General features: G+C 33.8%; 2 protein-coding genes across 8 annotated transcripts in view; one reads left to right on the top strand and one right to left on the bottom strand.

Annotated features, from left to right (window-relative positions):
- Positions 1-12,290, top strand: part of LOC127857912 (uncharacterized) — a 351,976-nt gene extending 339,686 nt beyond the window's left edge. For 5 of the 6 annotated variants that reach the window (XM_052394657.1, XM_052394656.1, XM_052394655.1 and 2 more), the window contains one exon: positions 7,896-12,290. In XM_052394657.1, coding sequence (XP_052250617.1) covers positions 7,896-8,054 — 159 coding nt within the window. In that variant the 3' untranslated portion in view covers positions 8,055-12,290. The remainder of the gene's footprint in view (positions 1-7,895) is intronic. The other variant, XR_008038675.1, reaches the window with a different exon arrangement.
- The window catches only part of LOC127857918 (discoidin domain-containing receptor 2-like), a 177,549-nt gene that overhangs the window by 41,765 nt on the left and 111,217 nt on the right, over positions 1-24,567 (bottom strand). The window lies entirely within an intron of this gene.

Genomic DNA, 24,567 nt, shown 5'->3' with positions numbered 1-24,567 from the left:
TATTTACCTCAGCACTGCATTATAGTTTTATTAAAGCAGTGTGTGCATGTTGTGGGCTAATGTGATGCATTTTGTTAAAATAAAAGTGTAAAAATCTCTTTAGAGCAAAAACATTTTGTTTCCAGTGCAAGAGCCTGAGTCTCTATTAGTAATAATTAGTATTAATCCTAGTATTCTTTTCGCTCAATATTGTGTTCCAAATTGTTGAATGAGCCACGCCATGCAAAGATGTGTTTTAATGCCATAATCGGCCAGCATAGCTCCATACCAGCCTGCGCCTTTGCGCAGTACGGTCCCCTACAAAATCCTGCAAGATTTAATGGTCTGATTTGTGGAGAAGGTTGCTCCAGAGAAGACTGCACAGAGACGCAGGCTGGTCTGGAGCTACATTGATAGCATGTGGCATAAGACCCATTTTCGCAAGATGCTTTTTGTATTATATCTACCTTGTCGACTGACATGGATGGTCAATACAACTTTTTAGGCATAATTTTGATTATCAGCTTTAATTTATTTAATTAAATCAGAAAAATATGTTTTCAGCACTAGGTGAATTACCAGTAATAGAATATCATAGAATAACAACAATTTGGCCCCTTGAAATGAGTATAGTTTGCACGTAATGAGACTCTACCTCACAGTGTGGTCTTATATTCTATAAAATCCACCCATTTCCCATTTTAATTTTAAGTTAAATTTGTATCCGTTGAATCAATTGACAATGAACATGCTATTTACTTTTGTACTTTCATTTGTTATAATTCAAGCATTTGAACATGACCTAGTTTTGGTGGGATTCAGATAAATATTGTTTTCATCCAAATTTATACTACTTTTTGAAACCTTATCAATTTCATAGTTCTTTGTTTTCCGGCTGACTATCCCTTTAAAGTTGCTGGCATGCTAGCAGATGTCTCAATTTCTTTTTGTGGGCTTCTTTCAGGGTTATTAGAAAAAGCATTTAATCTATCAACAGTAGGTAAATTATTCACCAAAATATGCAGTCATATAACAGTATATAAACACCAGACTCACATCTTGTAATATGGGCCAGTAACAGGAAGCAGTGTTAACTATTTTATTGCTTGTAGTTAAATCTGCAAGAATTATTCTAGTATTTATTCTATGCTTTTGGCACTGTATTTTAGTTTTGTACACTTAAAAAATCTATAATAGTCAAGATGATCTAAATTACGTGCTTGAGTACCTCGAATCCTCAAAAAGAATACAATTTATTCTCACACAGGGGTGTGATTTCTTCTCCTTTCAGCTGATTTTCCCCTATTCAATTTCAAACGAATTTTTATGCCCCCGGTAGGGTGGCATATAGCAGTTGAACTGTCAGTCCGTCTGTCTGTCTGTGTGTGTCCGTCCGAAAACTTTAACATTGGCCATAACTTGTGCAATATTGAAGATAGCAACTTGATATTTGGCATGCATGTGTATCTCATGAAGCTGCACATTTTGAGTGGTGAAAGGTCAAGGTCAAAGGTCAAAAAACAAAATCCAAGGGAAGTAACAAGCTTTAAAGGGAGATAATTTCTATTTTATATCATTTGGCAGGTACAGATCAATTTCACAAGGGAAGTAATATTTTTTTAAAGGATATAATAAAAACAAATTTTAAGGTCAAGGTCATCCTTCAAGGTCAAAAGTAAAAAAATACAATCCAAGGGAAGTAATTAGCTATAAAAGGGAGGTAATTTCTAAACCAGCCAAATGATATATTGAAATTTTATTTTAAAGTGGCGCAATAGGGGGCATTGTGTTTCTGACGAACACATCTCTTGTAAAAATAGTTATTAACTTTGTTTAACTATATACAAATAAAGAGTTAAGTTGAACCTTGTAAGAGGGATATGGCATTTTCCTCCCATGTGGTGGTTATTAACCCTTTCCCACTCAGAAGCAAAGTCAGAATGGCTATGTGCAAATAGCATGAAACCAGAACAGCCTGCGAGTAACTCGCAGTCTGTTCAGGTTTAATGGTGTTTGCTGCTCATCAGTATCTTAGTGTCGGAAATGAAGCCTTGGAATTTTTAATCTAGTAAGAGAAGTCTTTAATTAAATTTAACTCTCAAGGTACTACAAATGCGTAAATATACGTATCTAAGTGGTTAAGTGTTAAATCACACCCCTGTCAAACAAATACTGTTTACTGTTTAACAATTTTAAAAAACTATCGGACACAGAGTCATGTCACTTGCATGGTATCATTTTGCATGCTGTGTACATATGACATGTTGGTTAATAGTTAAATCATACTGTATTGAGTCAAAATAAAAACATTCAGCATTATAGTACCATAAGCACCATATCGCCATAATCACAATAAGCAGTGGTAACATATGAAGGACCTTATTTTCACTACTTTCGGAGATATTTGGAAAAAAATATTTTTACTTGACACATACTATCGATACCTGAGACTAATAATAAGTGTCTAAAAACATGAATGAAATACGATGGTGTGTGGTTTGGGAGCTTCAAAACTCTTATCCAAAATTACCATTATATGTCCATAATCTATTTTGACTATTTCCTGAATGTTTTGAAGGAAAAAAATAGGGAAACAGAATTCTTTATCCCATTTTGCTTATTTGTATGCATTAGCTAATTGGGGACTGGATGAGTACAAATAGGAACTACATTAAGTGAGGAAAATGTAACACTAGCTGGAAAATATGATAAATCTGTTAACTATCGTCTCTTTCCATTGCTTCCATACTATGGAAACTCGACATAAACCCTCCCTGACCAGTCAGTTTGAAGTATTGCAAACTTTTGAGCTGGCTCTTACTTTGGACAACTCTGACAACTGCCTCCCCCACCCACTCTCGTTTAAATTACATCTGACATAAATAAAGACAGCTAAATGAAAAGGTTTTTGATAATCATATAATAAGTCATTGTAGCTCATTATTTGTTGTCAGTATTGGGATGTCTGTATTGCCTTAAAGATTTAAACAAATGGGTGTGAATCTCAGTGAAAATATTATGTTAAATAGATCTGGAAAAATGGGGAAAATCATATTATACCAAATTTCAAGTTCTTAGTCTCTTTAATTTTAATTTATTATTGTGATTTAATTGCTAGCAGGATTTGTCAGGTTTGAAATTCTGCAATTGACTTATGTCAGAATTGTTAAAGCACTAATGATGGTACGAAAGGGCTTCAGTCTGTATTTTCCCCATTCCTTGTTTCAGTTGTCCAGAGACAGCTCTAGTAGTTCTCTTTCAAAAGAGGTCCAAAGAATCCTTAAGGTAGTTTGTTGAAAAATAAAAACCAGTTAACACTGTTGAAAGTTCTGTTTGGGGCATTCACTGAAATAATGGGAATTAACTACTTTTGCATGCTCATGTAAGCCTTTGGTGCTTGCTTTCTAACTGGAGTTTATGTTTAATGTTCAGTCTTCGAAATTAGCACACGCCCGATCGCCCTTGGCGAGGCATGTAAATTATTGAAGCCAATTGACAGTTTATAAAAATAATCATAAGTTGTTCTTGATATTTGCAAATCTATTTTTCAATTTTGCGAACAACACCGTGCCGGAAGTTGTAAAATAATGAAATTTGATTGGTTTATCAACATGCACCTGCTTGCGCACGTCATCGTTATTGTTTTTGACCAATGCATTTTGGTCACATTCGGTTGTTATCGACGGTTTTTCTAGAGATTAATTGAGAAGATGCTTTTTGAATCGATTATTTCAATCAAGTAATATGCTTCCTTTTTCGTCAATGTCAACAAATGTCATTGTCGACATAGAGGCGATGCAGTATCTGAGATGGTGATGGGGCTAAGCCCAGTAAAGCCCTTCCAAAATAGAAAATTGGCAATGATTTTGAGAAAAAGGAAGCCAAGAAACAGTACGAGAACACCAGAGAACGCTCTTTTCAAGAGCACCGGTGTTACGATCAACCCTCTTTATTCTAGTAACTGATAAGATATCATTGTATTCACTACTATTGAAACAAACATTCTGCTTTACTACGTGTAGTATTTAAGTGCTAAAATGTTGTGATTTGTTAGATTTTTGGTTAAAAAAGTTTGGGCATGTAAAAAATATGTTGGGCATGTAAAAATTCTGAAGTAACTGGCCTGACTGGCATGTAACTTTTCAAAGCTTATTTCGAAGACTGAATGTTACTAACTTTCTTTCTGTTTTCTTTGTTAGTCCATACTGAAACAGTACATACAAGTGAAGGAAAAGCTTGTGCACAGTCATTAAGGAGCATTTATTGGCCATTATATATGAAATTTGGTCAAAACTTTGATTTGGGCTTACCCCTGCTTTGAGCTCACCTGTGCATACCATGCTAATGATGAGCTTTTGTTATCATCATTTGTCTGTCATGCGTTGTAAACATTTGCCTTGTAACTCTAAATGCTGGATTTATTTCTCAATCCTAATGAAATTTTGTTGGATGATATATAAAGTAACTTCAAAATTGGGTCATGTAGGATTAAAAAACAAGGTCAGAAGGTTACATTGAATAAACAGCTTGTGAACATCATAGAGTTTACATTTATTGCCCAATCTTCAGAAAACTTTATCATAACATTAGTCTTAATTAATTGTCTGAATTGAAAACTGGGTAATAAGGGGGTCCAAAACAAGGTAAGTATGTTAAAATATAGAAAGGGCTTGTGAAAGATCTATACAGGAAACATTTATGGTAAAATCTTTTTAAAACGTGTTCATATTGTATATATCTGGGTCGAGTTTGGCAATGATTTGTTGTGGTTTGTTAAAAACAAGACTACTAGCTGTTGGAGATTTTTAGTCCCCTTTTATGGTTTTGTATCCGTCAGTCCGTCACACTTTTCTGGATCCTGAAATAACTCTAAAAGTTCTTAATATTTTTTCATGAAACTTGGAATATGGATAGATGGCAATATGGACATTATGCACGTCATTTCATTTTGTTCCTACATCAAAAATTGTGGTTGCTATAGCAACAAATAGACTAGAAATACTGCTGAAAGTGGTGTGTTTTTTCTGGATCCTGCGATAACTCTAAAAGTTCTTAATATTTTTTCATGAAACTTGAAATATGGATAGATGCAATATGGACACTATGCACATCATTTCAGTTTGTTCCTACGTAAAAAATTGTGGTTGCTATGGCAACAAATAGACTAGAAATACTGCTGAAAATGGTATTTTTTTCTGGATCCTGCGATAACTCTAAAAGTTCTGAATATTTTTTCATGAAACTTGGAATATGGATAGATGGCAATATGGACATTATGCACGTCATTTCATTTTGTTCCTACGTCAAAAATTGTGGTTGCTATAGCAACGAATAGACTAGAAATACTGCTGAAAATGGTGTTTTTTTTCTGGATCCTGCGATAACCTTAAAAGTTCTTAATATTTTTTCATGAAACTTGAAACATGGATAGATGGCAATATAGACATAATGCACGTCATTTCATTTGTTCCTACGTAAAAAATTGTGGTTGCTATGGCAACAAATAGAGTAGAAATACTGCTGAAAATGGTATTTTTTTCTGGATCCTGCGATAACTCTAAAAGTTCTAAATATTTTTTCATGAAACTTGGAATATGGATAGATGGCAATATGGACATTATGCACGTCATTTCATTTTGTTCGTACGTCAAAAATTGTGGTTGCTATAGCAACAAATAGACTAGAAATACTGCTGAAAATGGTGTTTTTTTCTGGATCCTGCGATAACCTTAAAAGTTCTTAATATTTTTTCATGAAACTTTAAACATGGATAGATGGCAATATAGACATTATGCACGTCATTTCATTTTGTTCCTACATAAAAAATTGTGGTTGCTATGGCAACAAATAGACTAGAAATACTGCTGAAAATGGTGTTTTTTTTGTGGATCCTGCGATAACTTTAAAAGTTCTTAATATTTTTTCATGAAACTTGGAACATGGATAGATGGCAATATGGACATTATGCATGTCATTTCATTTTGTTCCTACGTCTAAAATTCTGGTTGCTATGGCAACAAATAGACTAGAAATACTGCTGAAAATGTTGTTTTTCTGGATCCTGCGATAACTTTAAGTTCTTACTATTTTTTCATGAAACTTGGAACATGGATAGATGGCAATATGGACATTATGCACATCATTTCATTTTGTTCCTACGTCAAACATTCTGGTTGCTATGGCAACAAATAAAAAAATATTCTGACAATGGTGGAATTTCTGACAATGGTAGGAGACTTTTATTGCTTGGCAATAGTCTTGTTTCCATATAAATCTGTTATAAAACCTTATGAGCAAGAGCTCAGAACATTTAAGTTGCTTTGGGTCTCAGGTGAGCACCTTAGTGCATTTGGTCCTCTTGTTCTCTTCTCCACAGCTATGTTTTGTTGCTAATATCAGCAAAACACCAATAAAGCTCACTTTAGTTATGGCCCATACCTTAATATAATATTTTGATTAAATGTATTTTTTCTCCAATCAGGAACGGAGGACTCAATATCATTAGGTAAAAACCTCTCACATGTGTACTTGCATTAAATCTTCTTAATGACACAGTTTCTATCTCACTTTATGATATAACATATTATTGTAACAATAGTTCAGGGAGTTTTTCACCTAAATAAGTCTAACAGAATAATTCACTATCCAACTAACATGCAGATCTTTTACTGGTAACTGGTATCTTTTTGTGTGAAATAGTTCTTGGCTTTTTTCTTCCGCTGGAATTGCTTGATTTAGGGAAAACGATCCAATTTTTTGGTAAATCCAGTTTTTGTGATTTTTCTTTTCTTATTACAGTGTTTTTTTTTGGTTCAATTATAATCTAAGCAGTAAAAAACCAAGTATAATTTTTTTTTCAAGTTGATCAGTGTTTGAATTTAGCACGAGTCATGGTGGAATGGCCTTGTTAAACCTTTCTGCTTTTCATAAGTATCAACAGTATGGGTTATTTCAATGTTCAAAATCTGAGAACAAACTCAATAACATAGTTGTGTACTTCCACAAATAAATAGCACAAAATCCTTGCTTAACTGTTTAATTTCTCAAATCATTTTACCCAGTGTGTATGTGCTTGCATTTCTACTCTTTACAATTACGAGTCGTAAAAATTGTATGACAGAGAATTTTGTGTTTACTTTTGTTTTTTGCAATCACATTTTGTTTTTTACATGCACTTTTTGGTTGCACATTTTGGTTTTTTACAGTACCTTTAAATGTCATTTGAAGTTTTTTTGCCAGAATCTCCTGTTTCTTTGCTACTTTGTGCCCATTAACCCTTTCCGCTAAAAGTAAAGTGAAAATGGCTATATGCAATCAGCATAAAACCATAACACCCTGCAAGTAACTCGTAGTCTGTTCAGGGTTTATGCTGTTTGCTGCTCATCAGTTTCTTAGGGTTAGATATGAAGCCTTGAACACTTGAATCTAGGTAGAAAGATCTTCAATTAATTTGGTTTTATTAAGGACTACTAACACGTCAAAATGCGTATCTGAGTGGTAAAGGGTGTACCAATGACCTCCATTGAGTTGTGTCGCCTTCTACAATTGTTGTCTTGTTACCATTATTTTATTGTAATTTGAAGTTTTTTCCTGATTCCCCTGTTCTTGTATTTTTGCTATTAAACTCTTTACCACTTAGATATCTATTTAAGCGCATTTGTTGTCTAAGAAAGTTATTTTAATGAAAGACCTTTCTTACTAGATTCAAGTTTTAAAGGCTTCATTTCCAACGCTTAGAAACTGATGAACAGCAAACAGCATAATACCTGAACAGACTGCGAGTTACTCGCAGGCTGTTCTGGTTTTGTGCTGTTTGCACCATTTTCACTTTGCCTCTGAGTGGGAAAGGGTTAATTCCATTCCCCAATTATCGCCAATTAATTGTGTACAATAGATGTCTTGTATCTCTTCTGCAGGTGTCCTCTGAGGCCACTCCCGCGAACCAATCAGCTTCTGGCATGCCCGCCATGTTTGACCCGACCCAGTTCCAGTCAACCAATCAGGGGTTCAAGCAGCCTGCCCCGCCCCCGAGTCAGGGCAGACTGTCAAACAGACGTGTGTACCCTAAACAATAATACTGGAAACATTGGGTGTTTTGGGGAAAATAGGGCATTTGACAGATCATGGTGGATTTGAAAAAAAAAGCAAAAAAGACAAGTGTAATTTATACTAAGAATATTGAAGAGGAACATGTACAAATTTCAAAGCTAACCAATTATTAAGCCATAATGATAGGTGGAAATTCAAAATTGTAATTTTTGCTATAAATATTGGAATTAATCGAACATGGGAAACATTCAAATTTAAATTCCATTATGAATGAAATGGAGGAACCAAGTTACAATATTAAACCTGATTAACTCAGTTTTGGATGAGTTCTTCATGCATTGATGTTTAATACTTATCAGAGAAGACATGCCAAACAATTGATTAGAGGCGTATTCAGAAGTTTATTTTCAGAATGATTTTTTTCAGAAGGCAATATGTCTGACTATATTTCAACCTGTGGGATATCACTATTTTGCTTTAGGGTCAATTGAACTTGCAATATATGCTAGAGGTTTCATCCTGGTGATGGTACTAGTCTAGATTATTTAGATATTAACATAAGCCTCGAATATCATTGCTAGATTATATTGGCATGATCAATTGGTTTTTGGTCTCATTCATATGCATTAAGATCAGTTGACACGTAATTTATTAAATGAATTTCAAACTGTTGCGCTGATAATTTTCACATTTTATGCTCATTTTTTTTATGCATTTGGGATGTAAAATCATTGTTTGATTCAGTTTTCTAGCTTCCTCTATCTAACAACTTGTGTACAAAAAATGTAATATTAAGAATACTAAACATTTTGTGACAAAGAAGCAAACAATTCCCAACTTTTATCCTATTAATGCATCAATCCTGGGGTAGATATTTTATTCATGATTGTGGATGTGTACTGTGTTTTCAAACTGACATTCTTGTTCTTTGGTGTTCTCTTATAATTAATTGAATGTAATAGTTTTTCTGACAGCCAGAAAAGTGGAAACACTGACCTACAATTTATGGTGAGCACAACTTAAGAGATTATTAATGTGTTCACATTTATTCAATTCACTTTATATTAATATATAATCAAAGTTTTAATGCTAATGAAAAGACATTATATTATATAAATATGCAAAGACATAATATATTGTGAAAATATTTGTATTACTGAATCAAATGGTACCTAAAGAAAAGTATGTTAACCCTTTTAGGCTTCACCATAAGTATGTATCGCATTAGTTTTATTTGGTCAATTTTGATAAATAGTTGTTTATATATTTCAAAAATAAAATTGTTATGCCCCCTTTCGAAGAAAAGGGGGCATATAGTGATCGGACTGTCCGTCACACTTTGCATTTAGGTTTCAAAAAATGCTCAAAACTTCTATGTCCCTTGAGATAAAGCCTTCATATTTGGTATGCATGTGTATATGGACAAGGCCTCTCCATGCGCACAACAATTTTGACCTCTGTGACCGTGACCTTGAACTTAGGGTCCGCGTTTAGGTTTCAAAATCTGCATTTAGGTTTCGAAAAATGCTTTAACTTCTATCAAAGCGTTTCTAGGGGCATATGTCATCCTATGGTGACAGCTCTTGTTTTACAATGAGTTAATTAAACATGTACCAAAAATGGCTATCACTAAATGTATCTTCACTCTCTTATTTTACAACAACTACCATTGTTTACACTTGACAGTTTTGTTGCATGATCACATTGTTGTTTGTTTATTTTCTTATACCCCCTTTAGAAGAAAAGGGGGCAGATAGTGATCGGACTGTCCGTCTGTCTGTCTGTCCGTCTTTCCGTCACACTTTGCGTTTAGGTTTCCAAAAATGCTCATAACTTCTATGTCCCTTGAGATATAGCCTTCATATTTGGTATGCATGTGTATATGGACAAGGCCTTTCCATACGCACACATTTTTTTACCCCTGTGACCTTGACCTTGAACTTAGGGTCTGCGTTTAGGTTTTGAAATCTGCGTTTAGATTTCGAAAAATGCTCATTACTTCTATGTCCCTTGAGATATAACCTTCATATTTGGTATGCATGTGTATATGGACAAGGCCTTTCTATACACACAAACATTTTTACCTCTGTGACCTTGACCTTGAAATTAGGGTCCGCGTTTAGGTTTCGAAATCTGCGTTTAGGTTTCGAAAAAACTCATAACTTCTATCAAGCGTTTATAGGGGGCATAAGTCATCCTATGGTGACAGCTCTTGTTTGTTAAAAGATTTACAATACAAAGTCCGTTGTTAATGGAAACACTGGTGTTCGTAAGTTATGTTGTATCAGCAGCTGGCTGTCAAACAGCTGTTGTTGTATCTAACGTCTTGTTCTGTCTGTTTTGTTTTTTCGTCATTTTTATCACATTCCATTGAGCTATTATTACTCTCCTGAACAGACATTTTTTTTTATTATGACTGTTTCATCATTTTGTTATTTAAGATGTAAGTATGTTTTGGAATGTCAAACGAATACCTTGTTTTACAGTCAATGAAATACACATAATATAGTGCTTGGTAACCACAAGTTTAATTGGATGGTTATGTTATGTTGTACCTAAAATATGTTTGCCATAATGGTACCCACTGCCTTGCAATTGGTGAGTGGTTAAGTCACAAGTTAAAAATGAGCCTTGTCATGCAAAAATGGATATGAGTTGTGTTCTGAGAAAACTGGGCATAATGCATATGCGTAAAGTGTCGTCCCAGATTAGCGTGTGCAATCCGCACAGGCTAGTCAGGGATGACACTTTCTGCTTTTATGACATTTTTCGTTTAAATGAAGTCTCTTCTTAGCAAAAATCCTATTTAGTGTCGTCCCTGATAAGCCTGTGCAGACTCATATTATCCCATATGCAGCCAGTGTAGCCCCAGACCAGCCTAGATATGGGCACAATCTGGTCAGGAGCTACCCTGTCAGATACAAGGACACGCAAGATTTTGTGATCTTGTTAGCGGACAGGGAAGCTCCTGATCAGATTCCGCAAATCCACAGGCTAGTCTGGAGTAAAGCTGGCTAAAAATGGCATATGACACATTTTTGCTTGAATCTTCTCAAATTGTGCTGTTGGACATTATTTGTTGCCATAGGAAAAAGTAGTCATTTCACGTAGTATTTATTATTTGCAATCATGTTGTAATATTATGTGTATATTCAGAAACAATTTATTTATTTTCTGACTTAGGCTGATTCCCTTCTGAACCCATACAAAATCAATCTATCATTAGCATTTTCATTTTAATGTTTTTTGCTTAGTGTTATTTTAGCATTTTGGATTTTTATTTTTCAAAGAAATATTATCACATCAGATTTAACTCTTTTTTTTTAAACTATAAAAATGGTTAAAAGTGTTATATAGATAACTGATGAGTTACATTGGAACCAATGTCATCAATTTTAATTACATGACTGTGCATAACTTGTTGATTTTGTTTTCTTACTAAAATGGTTAATAAATACTTTGCAAAGAAAGTAATTAAACAAATTAAACATGGAATAAAAGAGTTTTCTTAAATAAAAATAAAGTTGTGTTTTTTTGATGATTTTTCAATCAAATACAGTCTAAACAATAACATTTATCCTAAATGATTTGAATTTTACTGTCATATGTATCAATATTTTAAACACTTGCTGATGTTTTTGAATGCAAATGACATATGTATGCTCCCACCTAGTGGAAGGCATTATTCATTGCACTTGTGCTGGAGCATCAGTGTTTGTGGCATATTTCTAGTTTATTTATCAAACTTATTGTTCAGATCGCAGGCTATATTTGCCACATGCTGGTCGTTTATTTCAAAATTATTTGTTGTATTTAAGGTGATTTTATTATTTTATTGTTAAGTTTGTCTATGTGCAGTTTGTAAAAGATACATTGATTCGATGAATGGATGACAGTTTTAAGTGAGGAATTTGTTATATATTATTAAATCAGTCTTTGTCAAAACTTATATATATATATATATATATATATATATATATATATATATATATATATATATATATATATATATATATATATATATATATATATATATATATATATATATATATATATATATATATATATATATATATATACCATTTTATTGTATAAGTTATACAGATGTGGATGTATTGTAGTTGGAAATGATGACAATTTATGTGTACATGTTGTTCAGTGTAGTTTACAAGATGTGTGCATGTGTGTGTGTGTGTGTATGTGATGAAACAAATATTACTGTTACATAATTGTATAGTGTAAATACATGATCTCTCCTGGTGCTCTTCCGTTTGTTCTTATAGTGCAGTCACATGATATCTGACTCGATATGTCTTTCCCACCGTTATATATTTAATTAGGCCCTGAATTTTTTATGAAAAAAAGCCTTTTGAGCTGATGAACAACTTTCCTGGCAGAGTTTAATACACTTTGGTATGTCTTGCCAATACATGTCAGATCTTTTTATCCCATGCTTTTGAGTGACCAAATTATTTATTTATTTATTTTATAAAAAAACTACAGTTTTTCAAAGTTTATTGTGTGACGACTTTTGATTGCAAAATGATTTCGTGTGATTGGTCACTAAATTATGTAGCCAATTAAAATGCTCAAAATATTAACATAAAACATGTTGGTTGATAAGAATATTCGCAACAATACACGGCATGGCATGCGATCTATATTAACATTTAGAGTGACACTATTCTTGCTGGTTTGTTGACAAAAAACACGTTCTAACATCACTTGACACAAAACAAAAAGCAATTCTGTGCAGTACAGTTGCTGACAATGTCAAAACATCTTAAAATCGAAATTATTATATTTTTTTTTAATCAACAAATGAACAACTCTTTATTGTTTTGATGTGTTACTACTAAGTGGAAAATAGTTAAGTATGTATTATCTAGTATGCCCATCTTTGGAAGAAAGGGAGTTTTTTGCTTTGCCCCTATCAGATGGGTTGGTCGGTAAACTTTTTAGTTTCCACACAATATCTTGGAACGTATTCACTGCAATCATGCAGATTTATACTAAAGTTACTGATGTTAAATGGAAAAGATATAACGCATATACCTTAATTACTCTAAGATTTTTGACACCCTCTTTTTTATCAAAAATATTTGTGTTCGTGGCTCTTAATTTTCGGATAAACAGGTTTTCGTCCATAATTAAATTCTTTTAATTTTTGGAGAGTGTGTTTTACAGCCCAATTTTACATATTCGGCCTTGTTTTCGCCTATCTTGTGACACCTCTATCATGTTTTTTTACAACTGGATTAAGGTCATAAAAGCTGGCATATGCATGCCCGAGGGCAATGGACCATTGTATTTTAGAAAATTTGCCCCTTCATGAAATCAGGACTGAACAGACATTGCCCCTTCACCCAAATTCTCAAGATGGACATTTGCCCCTTCACTCAAATTCTCAACATTTGCCTCTTCAGACATTTGCCCCTCTATTCTATAGAACATATGATTGTGAATTCATGTTTTGCATATAGCTTATACATGTTAATCTCCTTTTTATGCCCCCGGTAGGGTGGCATATAGCAGTTGAACTGTCCGTCAGTATGTCAGTCAGACTGTCCGTCAGTATGTCAGTCAGTCCGTCCGTCCGAGAAAAACAACTTTAACATAGGCCATAACTTTTTCACTATTGCAGATAGCAACTTGATATTTGGCATGCATGTGTATCTCATGGAGCTGAATATTTTGAGTGGTGAAAGAAGATGGTCAAGGTCATCCTTCAAGGTCATTGTGAAGCCTGTTCATATATGATTCGCATGTAGGATTTTTATTTGAAATAAGATGTATTAATTTCAAACGTTGGGCAGATTACGTCTTAAGCTTCATACATTAAACAAAATTCAAACTACATTCCAATTGCACGTTGAAACAAGACACTAAAATGCCGAATTCTTTTACCAACGTAATGTTTTATGCAAGATAAAATTCCTGTTGACTAAATGTCCTTTTAGTTTTGAAGTTAAATATGACAGAATTTCAATGGGACACATTTTAAAAGTCGCCACTATACAATTTAAATATAAATCCCACATCACAACCCAAAATAACGCCTATGCTATTAATGCGCGTACACTTTGAATAAGTTCGTAGTTCCGGACTTTGTTTCATGAAGTGGTCACACATTTGCATGGTTTAATCCATGTTTGTAAATAATTGGTGTTGTTCGTGTTGATGTTGATGTTTATGATATTACCCTTGCTGCTACTAGCGTTAATGATTAACCTTATAGTTATAATAAGACGACGGCGATGATGATGATGATGATGATGCGTGCTGATGGTGTTCTTACTGTTGGAGACTGATGAAGTCGGTGATGATCATGGTGAAACTGCTGGTTATGTTGTTGTTGGTGTGGAGTCTTTTTTATTGTTTGCTAAAATTGAAATATTTCTACTTATCGTGGCGTGTAGTTTTTTGTTTGATTTATAAATAAAATCATATAAACGTTTACATATAAATTCCTGTTTTAATATAAAAATGAAAACATTCAAACATAATTATTCGATACGGAAAAAGTCCTGTTGCTATTTTGCGACCAAGGCGCATAAACATTACGATACTGGAATATTTTATGCAATTGTTGATTTTTTTTTAAAAGAAAATAAAAGACAAGCCGCAAATGTTTGTTTAAGATTAAATTTCGCCATTCTTCCACATGAGTAGGTTTGTTGTGTTGATAAAGGAAGGATGTCAGATTTCGAACGACTCGGCTCAGTTTGAAAAGACTGGTAAACGAACTCCTAGATGTGTTTTATGTCAAGAAAAAACCTCAACTGGTTATTTGTTACATTTTTTTTTAATTAGAAACATTTTTATTGAAATAAATAATAATAAAAAAATAATAATAAATAAAAGTAATCATAACATTTAAAAGTGCCTCGCTATGTGCATAAACTATAAAAATGAAGAATTTATTTTGCATTTGCAAATCAGAATTGAACCACTAAGTTCAAATGAAATAGTAAACAAATTGAAAATTTGAATTCGATCGGCTATTGTCACATGATGTTAACAAAGATTCTGCTACGGGGGTGTTTGGTCTTTCTCCCTTAAACCGAGGTTTTGACCTAGGCCGCTCATTCCTGTTACGCTGGTCTAATTAGATGTGTCACACATGTAATAGTAGTAGTATTGAAATGACAAAAAATGATATCAAGACGGCGAGGATGTGTCTGAGGCGTTCAACCGAGTTCGAGGAAAACCATTTGTCGAAATTTGACCTTAAGATCTAGTTTTTAGACGCATGTGACCCAGATTTGAACTGGACCTAGGCATCATCCAGATAAACATGCAGACCAATCTGAGACATAAATGTGGTCTATAAAGAGGTTTGAAAGATTTTCAAAGATTTGACCTGATGAACTACTTAATGACGCGCGTGACCCAGATTCAACCTCAGCTTTAATGTTGTCAATACAATCTTTCTGACACGGTTTCATCAACATTGAGTCATAAATGTGCAATCCAGTGTGGTAACAAGTTTTTTTTATATAGTTTTCCTGGTGACTCAGTCTTTGGACACATGTGACCCTAAATACAACTTTCATTACAACAAAGACAAAGCTTGTTAACATTTTACATTAATATTAAAGTCGAATGTTCAGAAAATCTTATAATGTCTCGACTGAGATTATAAGTGGTTCGGATTCGACGAAAAACATGGCCGTCAGGGGGGCGGGCAGGTCTCCCTATATGGCTATAGTGAAACATTGTGAGTCCCATCTTCATGAAAATTGGTCAAAATTACGAACGTAAAACCATTCATAAGTTACTAATAAACAACATAGACGTCACAGTCTTAAACGCTATATTGAACGAACAAAAAAACTTTTACGCAAACCTTAACATCAAGAAAAAAAGATATTGACATAAATACTCTTAATTATTCACATTTCTTTAATTTAAATATAAAAAGAATCATTCACAGAAAACGGGAAACAATAATGTAAAGGCTTGCTCACATAATGTGAAGTTTTGAACGCCTTAAAAGAGATTGACAACAATAAAAGTCCAGGTGATTAGGCGACTTTACTATGACATTTTTACAAATCATAAAGCGTATTTTATTATTTAATAAAAATTATAGTGTTTTCATAATTGCATCGTTCCACTTCATCGCGATGGCCTTTTGGCATGTACATTATTATTGCTGAAACAAACCTGAAAAAGTAAACAGAATATTTATGACAGCATACTTTACTTTAATTTGAGTTGGTATGGGTAAAAAAGCTTTAATTTAAAACGGAATCGGTGTAAATATTGATAAGCTTAACGTTCAATTTTGGCAAAACAATGAATCAATGTTTACACAGATGGGCTTAATTTAATTTCTATATTGGCAAAGCAAAAAAAAGCATTTGGCAACATGTCATTTTTGTAAAGATAAATTTACAAATAATCGAACACTGACATTTACGGCGAAAAGATATCCGTCCACAAAACCTCACAACTAAATTATGCACAATGACGTGTATGCTTTAAGAGTGACAATTAACCCTGATGCGTAAAAGCCTTCAGGTATCATGAATAATACGTTGTACACGAAATAAGTTTTTTACATGGGTCTAAATTCGTTCAAACTCCAAATCCCCCATGGGACCGATTAAATGGTTAATTTCCACAAACATGCATTGCGTTGGACGATAGTTATTTATTAGAAACTTTAGAGACGTTAAATACATGTATTTCTGTTTACACGTGATTTTTATACTTCATGTTGTATTCGCCTTTTAAAGTACAATAAGCGCCATTGATCTATAAAATAGTATATGATATGTTTAGATGTTGAGATTTGTTTGACCGTTCGAACATTAACCGTTCAAAAACTACGCGTACGTATCCTACATTTACTTTAATAGGGAAGCAATCTCTTCTTTTTTAAAGCAATAAATAAAAACAAACATGGGACACGTCATGAAACTATCGTCTAATATAGCGCGAGATACATGTAAATAAACCGAAACACGTCAGCCAAATAAAACTCCAAGGTCGATGTTATCTTCGAGTGTGTGTATCCGATGACAGAGTTTCGACCAATGTTGTTTTGGCAAATGTTGAAGTTAGTTGTTTTCTTATCATGACGTATTAAAGGGATCTTTTCACATATTTTGGCATGTATTTAAGCTGGTCATTAAATGCTTTATATCGATAAATGTAAACATTGGTTCTAAAAAGCTCGAGTAAAAAAACAGGCATACAAGAAAGAAACAATAGTAAACCTCAACTGGGCCTGAACCAATGACCCCTGGAGTAAACGTCTATCGCTTACACCACTCGGCCGTCCGTACTCATAACCTGTTGTGTTTTATGTTTTATATAAGCAATCCTCATTGTTTCACAAAATATAACGACATCAACGGAATTCGCAAATTATGCAATCGTTTCGCGTTGCAACGCTTTATAACTTTCAGGTTTTTAAATCGTCAAAAGATGCATTAAATGGATATTTTAGAGCATAGTAAATGTTCAGTATTACTGTTTCCTCACAAATATCATAACTACAACTAAAATTTTCGAATCTGAAACACTTTTTTGTATTTTGTCAATTTATCAAAACGCGTAAAGGCCCTCTTAAGAAGTACATGTTTAATTGCACGCTTCACTTTGATATATGCCATTGTATAGTCTGAGTATATTGCTTGGTTTCAAACTTTCAAGACCAGCCTAAGCTCAAATACCACCGTTATGAGCAGCTTATCGCCATGGTAGGCTTTCAATGCACATTTTAAACATAAATAAAATAGATAAATATATCATTTTGGATTTAAACCATTAATTTAGTGGTGCATGTCTTATATACTTCAAGATATGAACTACCCGGAACATCAACTTTTGCGTAAACGAAATCGGTCGATACTCCTCGCATGCGCATACTTAAAATTAACGTCATCCTCATCACCAACACCATCACCATCATCATCATCATCATCATCATTATCATCATCTTCATCTTCATCATCATCATTATCATAAGTAGCAGCATCAGCAGTATTATCATCAACATCATCATCATCATCATCATCATCATCATCATCATCATCATCATCATCATCATCATCATCACCATTTTCATCATCATCATCATCATCATCATCATCATCATCATCATCATCATCATCATCATCATCATCATCATCATCATCATCATCATCATCATCATCATCATCATCATCATCATCATCATCATCATCATCATCATCATCACCACCACCATCATTATCATCATCATCATCATCATCGTCATCATCATCATCATCACCACCACCACCATCATCATTATCATCATCATCATCATCATCACACAAAACGGTCAGCGTAATAAACTATATGCATTATATCGTGCAGAAACATTATACTCAAAGCGGTAGATTGTGTCTTATTATAAATAAAAGTTAAATCTACCTCAATTATAAGGTGCTAAACTTCCCATACCTTTGTTTTAACTAGCACAGCTGTTAATTTCTGAAAAAAAGTATGTGCAAAATGCTTTTACAAAATACTACTATCGGCTAAATCTCCTCGAAGCGGGTTTCTTCCCATAAGGTTTCAAGGCTTACACTCAGCATTCAGAAACAGGCCTTTTTCTGTCTATTTGGGGAAAAGGTACTTAGCAAAATTGGGATTTTTCGAGTCGCGAAATCTTCCAAATTGGGAAGAATGTTCATCGACAAAATCATTATTTGGGAAATTAATTTTCTGATTTTGTCTTATTAAATTTAATGTTTTAATACATAGGCATTGCCCAAAAAAGCTAAGAAAAGTATAAAACTGTTGTTTTTTTCCAAGCAATAATCATTATCAACTGCTAACGTAAGCATGTGTATGATAAAAAAAAAACAGACTTTGTTATGCTTGAAGTTCAAATAAAATACATAGCTCGATATGTCATTAAGGATACCTACCGGGAAACGGATTTTCCGGCTTCCATCGTTTCGGTCGGAAATTGGGATATTTTTTTTTTTGGAGAATTGGAAAAATATCCATATTTGGGAATGGTGCCAACGGCAACTATTGGACCCATGAGATAGGCAGAAAAAGACCGGAGAAGTACAATAATTTCGTTTTCTTATGCGTATTTTTATTGTTTTATTCAAATGGGGTCTACTTTTATTGCTTGATACAAAATGTACAACAAACAAAAAACTAATCTTCAAATCATATAAAAAAAGAAATAATATTTGAATTTGCCATCCTTATGTGGTCGCAGTGATTTCATAGAGCTGTGTTCGGAGCCAATCAAATTTTTTGGCGGTTGCTATCGGCTAAAGTTGCCAAGAATGGCAAGTCAATACCTCCACTTGCTAAGGCCTTTATCTTGTAACACAATAAATGACAATAAAACAAACTAATAAGTCTCTAAGTATTGTTCTTCACCCGATGTTCAGAGCATGGCACAAGCAAACATTACGGAGTTCAAGATCTTAGGCGTCCTTCAGCACTCGCATGTCGCTGGTGTCCGCATCACCACACGTCACTTCCGGGACGGGCGCGAGCTTCCGCTGCTTATCACCGATCCGAATTACGATTTCAACTTTCAGGACCTTCGGAAATTACCGGAAGAGATCGCCGTTCACCCAGTATTTACATAAATCTTGTTAATAAGTTAAATATGGTATTTATTTAAATGTTTGTTTTAAGGTTTGTCAATGCGTTATGCACGCGATTCGCGTAGTCAAAATCAGTCTACAGAATTGTTCTCCCCTCAATCTTCACCCCTGTAGTTGTGATTCTCGTGTAGTCATTCTATACGGCAAGCAACAGTTTCTTAAGAGTTTAGACTGAGTTCCTGAGTACAAAAAAGTAATACAAAACAAAGGTTATTTTCATAACAATGTTAGACTAGCAACATACCAAGTAGACATTATTTTCAAAGCAGTTCGTAGTCTCTAAGCATTTAAACATGCGCAAAAGCTACGATAAGTCAAAATCTTGTTTAGGAAATCAACTGCGCATTGCTAAAGATATTTTATGATAAGCACAATTCATGCTTTATATATATCATGCTAAATTTATGTTTAACTTAACCTACCGCTATGTTATGCTTAACATAGTAATGTCATCAAGAGATACGAATATTTTAGTTTGTTATATCAAACGTATTCATATCTGATCAAGTCTTCTTTTCTTCTACTTCTTTTAATTTGAAATAAGTGTAGGGCTCCTCTTGATCATCGACGCAATGTGGCAGTACAATGTTTCCCACATTAAATATAATTGCAGGCGTTGTTTGAATAGAAAAATGCATTTCAATAAATACAACTGCGTTGTCAAACTTATATGTGCCTGTATATTTCCAGGGTGACAGCTTCAGAGTAGATTGTCACTTTAACACCGTTGGAAAAACACAGCCAGTTTTGGTAAAAAACACAGAATAGTACTTATTTTTCTTGATAAGTTCTTTTGGATGTCTTTATGTTTTCCGGCCAAAATAAAACTATTATGTTGATGCGTATAAATTAAACAACCAGCGAGTCTTTTAACAATGGAAGGTAACATTTCTGTAGAAATTACGATAACAAAATTAATTTTCTAAAAACCCGGACTTTAAATAACGCGTTTTTTTATGACAGGGTGGTCTGACAACTAAAGAAGAGATGTGCATGGCGTTTGCCTACTACTACCCGAGAACACCATTGGCAAACTGCATGTCGTTGCCGAACTATGGTATATACGGTGTCGATGCGGCATCGAAGGTACCTATTTCTGTTTTAAAAGGACCTGTACCAACGCATTTGGAATAAATAATATAAGCCTTTTTCTGAGAAAACTGGGCTTAATGCCTGTCCGTAAAGTGTCGTCCTAGATTAGCCTGTGTAGTCCGCACAGGTTAATCGGGGACGACACTTTCCGCTTTTATGGTATTTTTAGTTTCAAGGAAGTCCCTCCGTACCGAAAATCAAGTTTAGACGAAAAGTGTCGCACATGCATTAAACCCAGTTTTCTCAGAAAAAGGCTCAATAAGTTAAAACAACATGATCATATACATAAAAATAAGATGAAATAAATATACATTAAATGAACTTCAACGACAGTTTAAATATGACATTTTTAGATATATGACCGTTCAATACTTAAAAGTGCTTAACTTGTCATTAAGTTAATGTTCATAAATAGAAAAAAGCCAAAAAAAGAGTTTTTTGGAAATATTGTATATTGTATAAATATTGTAATATTGTTCCGATGCGTAGGAATTAAACCACGAGGGCGTAGCCCGAGTTGTTTGATAACAAGCATCGGAACGACATACCGTTGGTTATTACCGCAATAATCAACGGTTACCCGTGGATTATTTCGATTCAAACACGTTTTTATTAATAAGTTATCCGCGATTTAAAGGTTATAAATGAGAATTCTATTAACCGAACGTCCTCCACTTTTCCGCGAAAACGTGACGTCACCACAACAATTACAATCAAATGACGTCGTCTTCATTCATAAAATGTGCGCGGACAATCAAAGTGATGCCACTTTAAACAACCGTTGGTATATCGGGGTAATAACCAACAGTAGTTTTTCTTCTTTGTATATAGAAAACAAGTCGCGTGCCGTGGTAGAATACCGCAATAACCAACGGTTACCCGTCGATTATTTCTTAAGTATACATGAAGTTGCGGATACTTTGATTCCCGATATAGGGCACTTCGGATAACAGAGACTTTCAACAAATTGGGCACTCTAATAACCGAGTATTATCTTCTACCTGAAATGAATTTACGTATATTATGGCTATTCTTACCAAACATTTTGAAGAACAAATCAATTTGCATTGTCAAGCGCGACACATTGGGAATCTATGCATAAAGTAATTACATACACATGTAAAATATAACCAATGGCGTTGTTCGTTTTCAAAAATCCTATTACTATTAATTTAGATAATTTTTATTATAAGTGTAAATGTTAAATAAGATTCAAATGTTTATTTACTGAAGAAATATATTTCAAGTAAAATCCTGTTTATAGCCTTTTTCATTTTCATTCAGACAACTAATCCTTTAAAATTTACTTCAGCAGAAACTTCCCTGTATCTTGCAAATGGACTTTCAACGGAATCGGCGCTCTCGTTTTGTTTACTGGTATTGAGCAAACAAGTTCCAATAGAATTTCGAACCTGCATCGCCGCTGAAAGTTAGCTCTAAAGTGCAGTTTAAGCAGAGTGATGTTTCATGAAACGCTATCTTGTATATAAGTAAATGGCCTTAGTACCTTCGTTAGGACATAAATATAAATGCTTTAGCTCAGCCGTTTCGCTACAAAGACTGTAATTTAAAGTTACATAGCACACGAGCTTAAACAATTTTAAATAATCATTTTCGATATGTATGATGAGTTCCATTTTAAATGTAATTAAAAATTGTTTAAGCTTGTGTACTATGCGAAGATCCAGCTCTTGGGTGACTCGAAAACTGGAAAATTTATGGTCATATAGACTGCACTCATCAGACATATCGACTTCGTTTCACGTGTGTCTTTCACATTTATACAAAATCATTATCATATTCCAAAAGGATAAGAACATGTTTCGGTAATTCGTTTTTAATTTACGTCAGTACATACATTTTTACTTATTGCCTGGTTACTATAACAGTATTCCACAACGAATTCTGCATTTCTGATTCACTAAATAGAGTGTGATATATCTGGTAAAAAGTGTCGAGTAATCTGGAATCGAAGTGCCATTGTCCTTGAGATGATCGGTAAAAGAAGTGTCTATGAACATTTGGCATCCGACTCTTAAAACATTTGAATTTCCTCAAATACGTTAGTTAACTAAAATTTAACATGTTGTAACATTAATGGACATATTGATCTTTTATTTCGATTAGTTGACACGTTCTTAATTTCTTTTCAAGTATTTTTATTTTGTTGAAATACGTACTTATCATCGAATTCATGATGATTATCGATGGAATTTTATCTTTTTTTATTATAATCCACAGTTTTTATTCCACGAATGTTTTGCTCCGCAATACGAAGTACTGTACCATTAAGCGACCAAACCATGTTAAGTGTCTAAAAACCAAATGAACGGAACATAAATGCAAAAAAGCTGAAGAACTCGCCTCTCGCACGTGGCTTTTGTTGTTATCTGGTATCGAAGTGCCATCTTTTATCAAAGTATCCGCATACTCGGCGTGCGAATTCGGTCCTTATCAAGTTCCGCTATGCTACACGTAATTGTATGTCGTGTATAAAGTATTTCAACGTGTAACAAAAAATGAAACTGAACAAAATGGCGTCCTCTTTCAGTCTAAGCTAACGGTAATCAATAAAATTATAGAAAAACTCAGCGCAAGAATCAAACGTAATTAAAATGTCACGAAGCACACAATTTGGAAAACACAAATATCGATAGAAACTGAAACTGATGTGTACATTAAATTGATTCCTCTTGTTGTACTTTAAGAGGATTCGTCAAACAGCAAACTTTATAGTAAAAGACACACTAACCTCGGTGTAAACAAAAATCCGGTGCTTATAATAATACAATTACAAAAATGTTTAATAACGATCTCTGTTATTCAATCCGTTTATCTATATTGATTTTAAATCACACGTTTTAAAACGAGTGTATCGAATGCTTAACACTGTCACTAAAGACAAGATTTACGAAATCGATTGTCGAAGCGAGTACAATGATTGTATTCCTATCGCAGCTCCCAATTATGCTTGACAAATACAAAATCTTAAATAAGTTTTGGGGTTGTTTGATGCTTAAAAGTAGTTAACTGTTAAATAAAATCCCTTCACGACCGAATTGTTGTCCTAAAATCCAGAGAGTCTAGCTACTTGTTTCACTGAAATTAAGCCACACGTCGTGAATTGCGTAATCAAATGAATGAACATTAAAATACGAGAATCGGGTTATGCATAAATTTTAGTAAATGACCAAAATAGTACAATATGTAATATAAACGATAACACATGCAGAGCTGGTCCGGACTTTTAAAATCTGCCCCAGCCTCATAATGGCCCTCGGGTCGATAATAGACGTCCGGCCCAGCTTTGTCGTGTGTTATTGTCGAATTATTAAATATGAATCCCGTTTTAAATTCGAATATCCGAAAAAGCATACACTGATTGCGTAACCGGTGTTACAGTAAAAATAAATGCGTACAACTTAACTGCCGCGAACATCCTTAAGAATAGTTAATAAACATATTGGCTTAGCACTTAATAATCAATAAAAAAGGACACGTTGATGATGGTTTCAGTTTTGCAAGAATTGTTAAATATTTGTATCTTGTAATGTGTATTTCTAAATTAAGTTTGTTTCGACAAGTTCTTGTGTGACAGTTTCAGACCTAACTATGATACTAATAAATTATGTAAATTAACCAATTCATATGTTTGTTTTGAGATAAGCGCACAAACACATTCGTGTATTAAGAAAGAAATGTATGAAAGAAACTTCGGCCTGAAATATAAATATTTATGGATAGACATTGATTTCCGACAAGTGATTTTTGTGAAGAAAATCGAATGGACGTCTAGGAGTTCATTGAACTTTCGAACACATGTTCAAGTTCC

The sequence above is a fragment of the Dreissena polymorpha genome, chromosome 14, assembly GCF_020536995.1.
Source record: "Dreissena polymorpha isolate Duluth1 chromosome 14, UMN_Dpol_1.0, whole genome shotgun sequence".
NCBI classification, from domain to species: domain Eukaryota; kingdom Metazoa; phylum Mollusca; class Bivalvia; order Myida; family Dreissenidae; genus Dreissena; species Dreissena polymorpha.
This window is presented reverse-complemented; position numbering and strand designations above follow the sequence as displayed.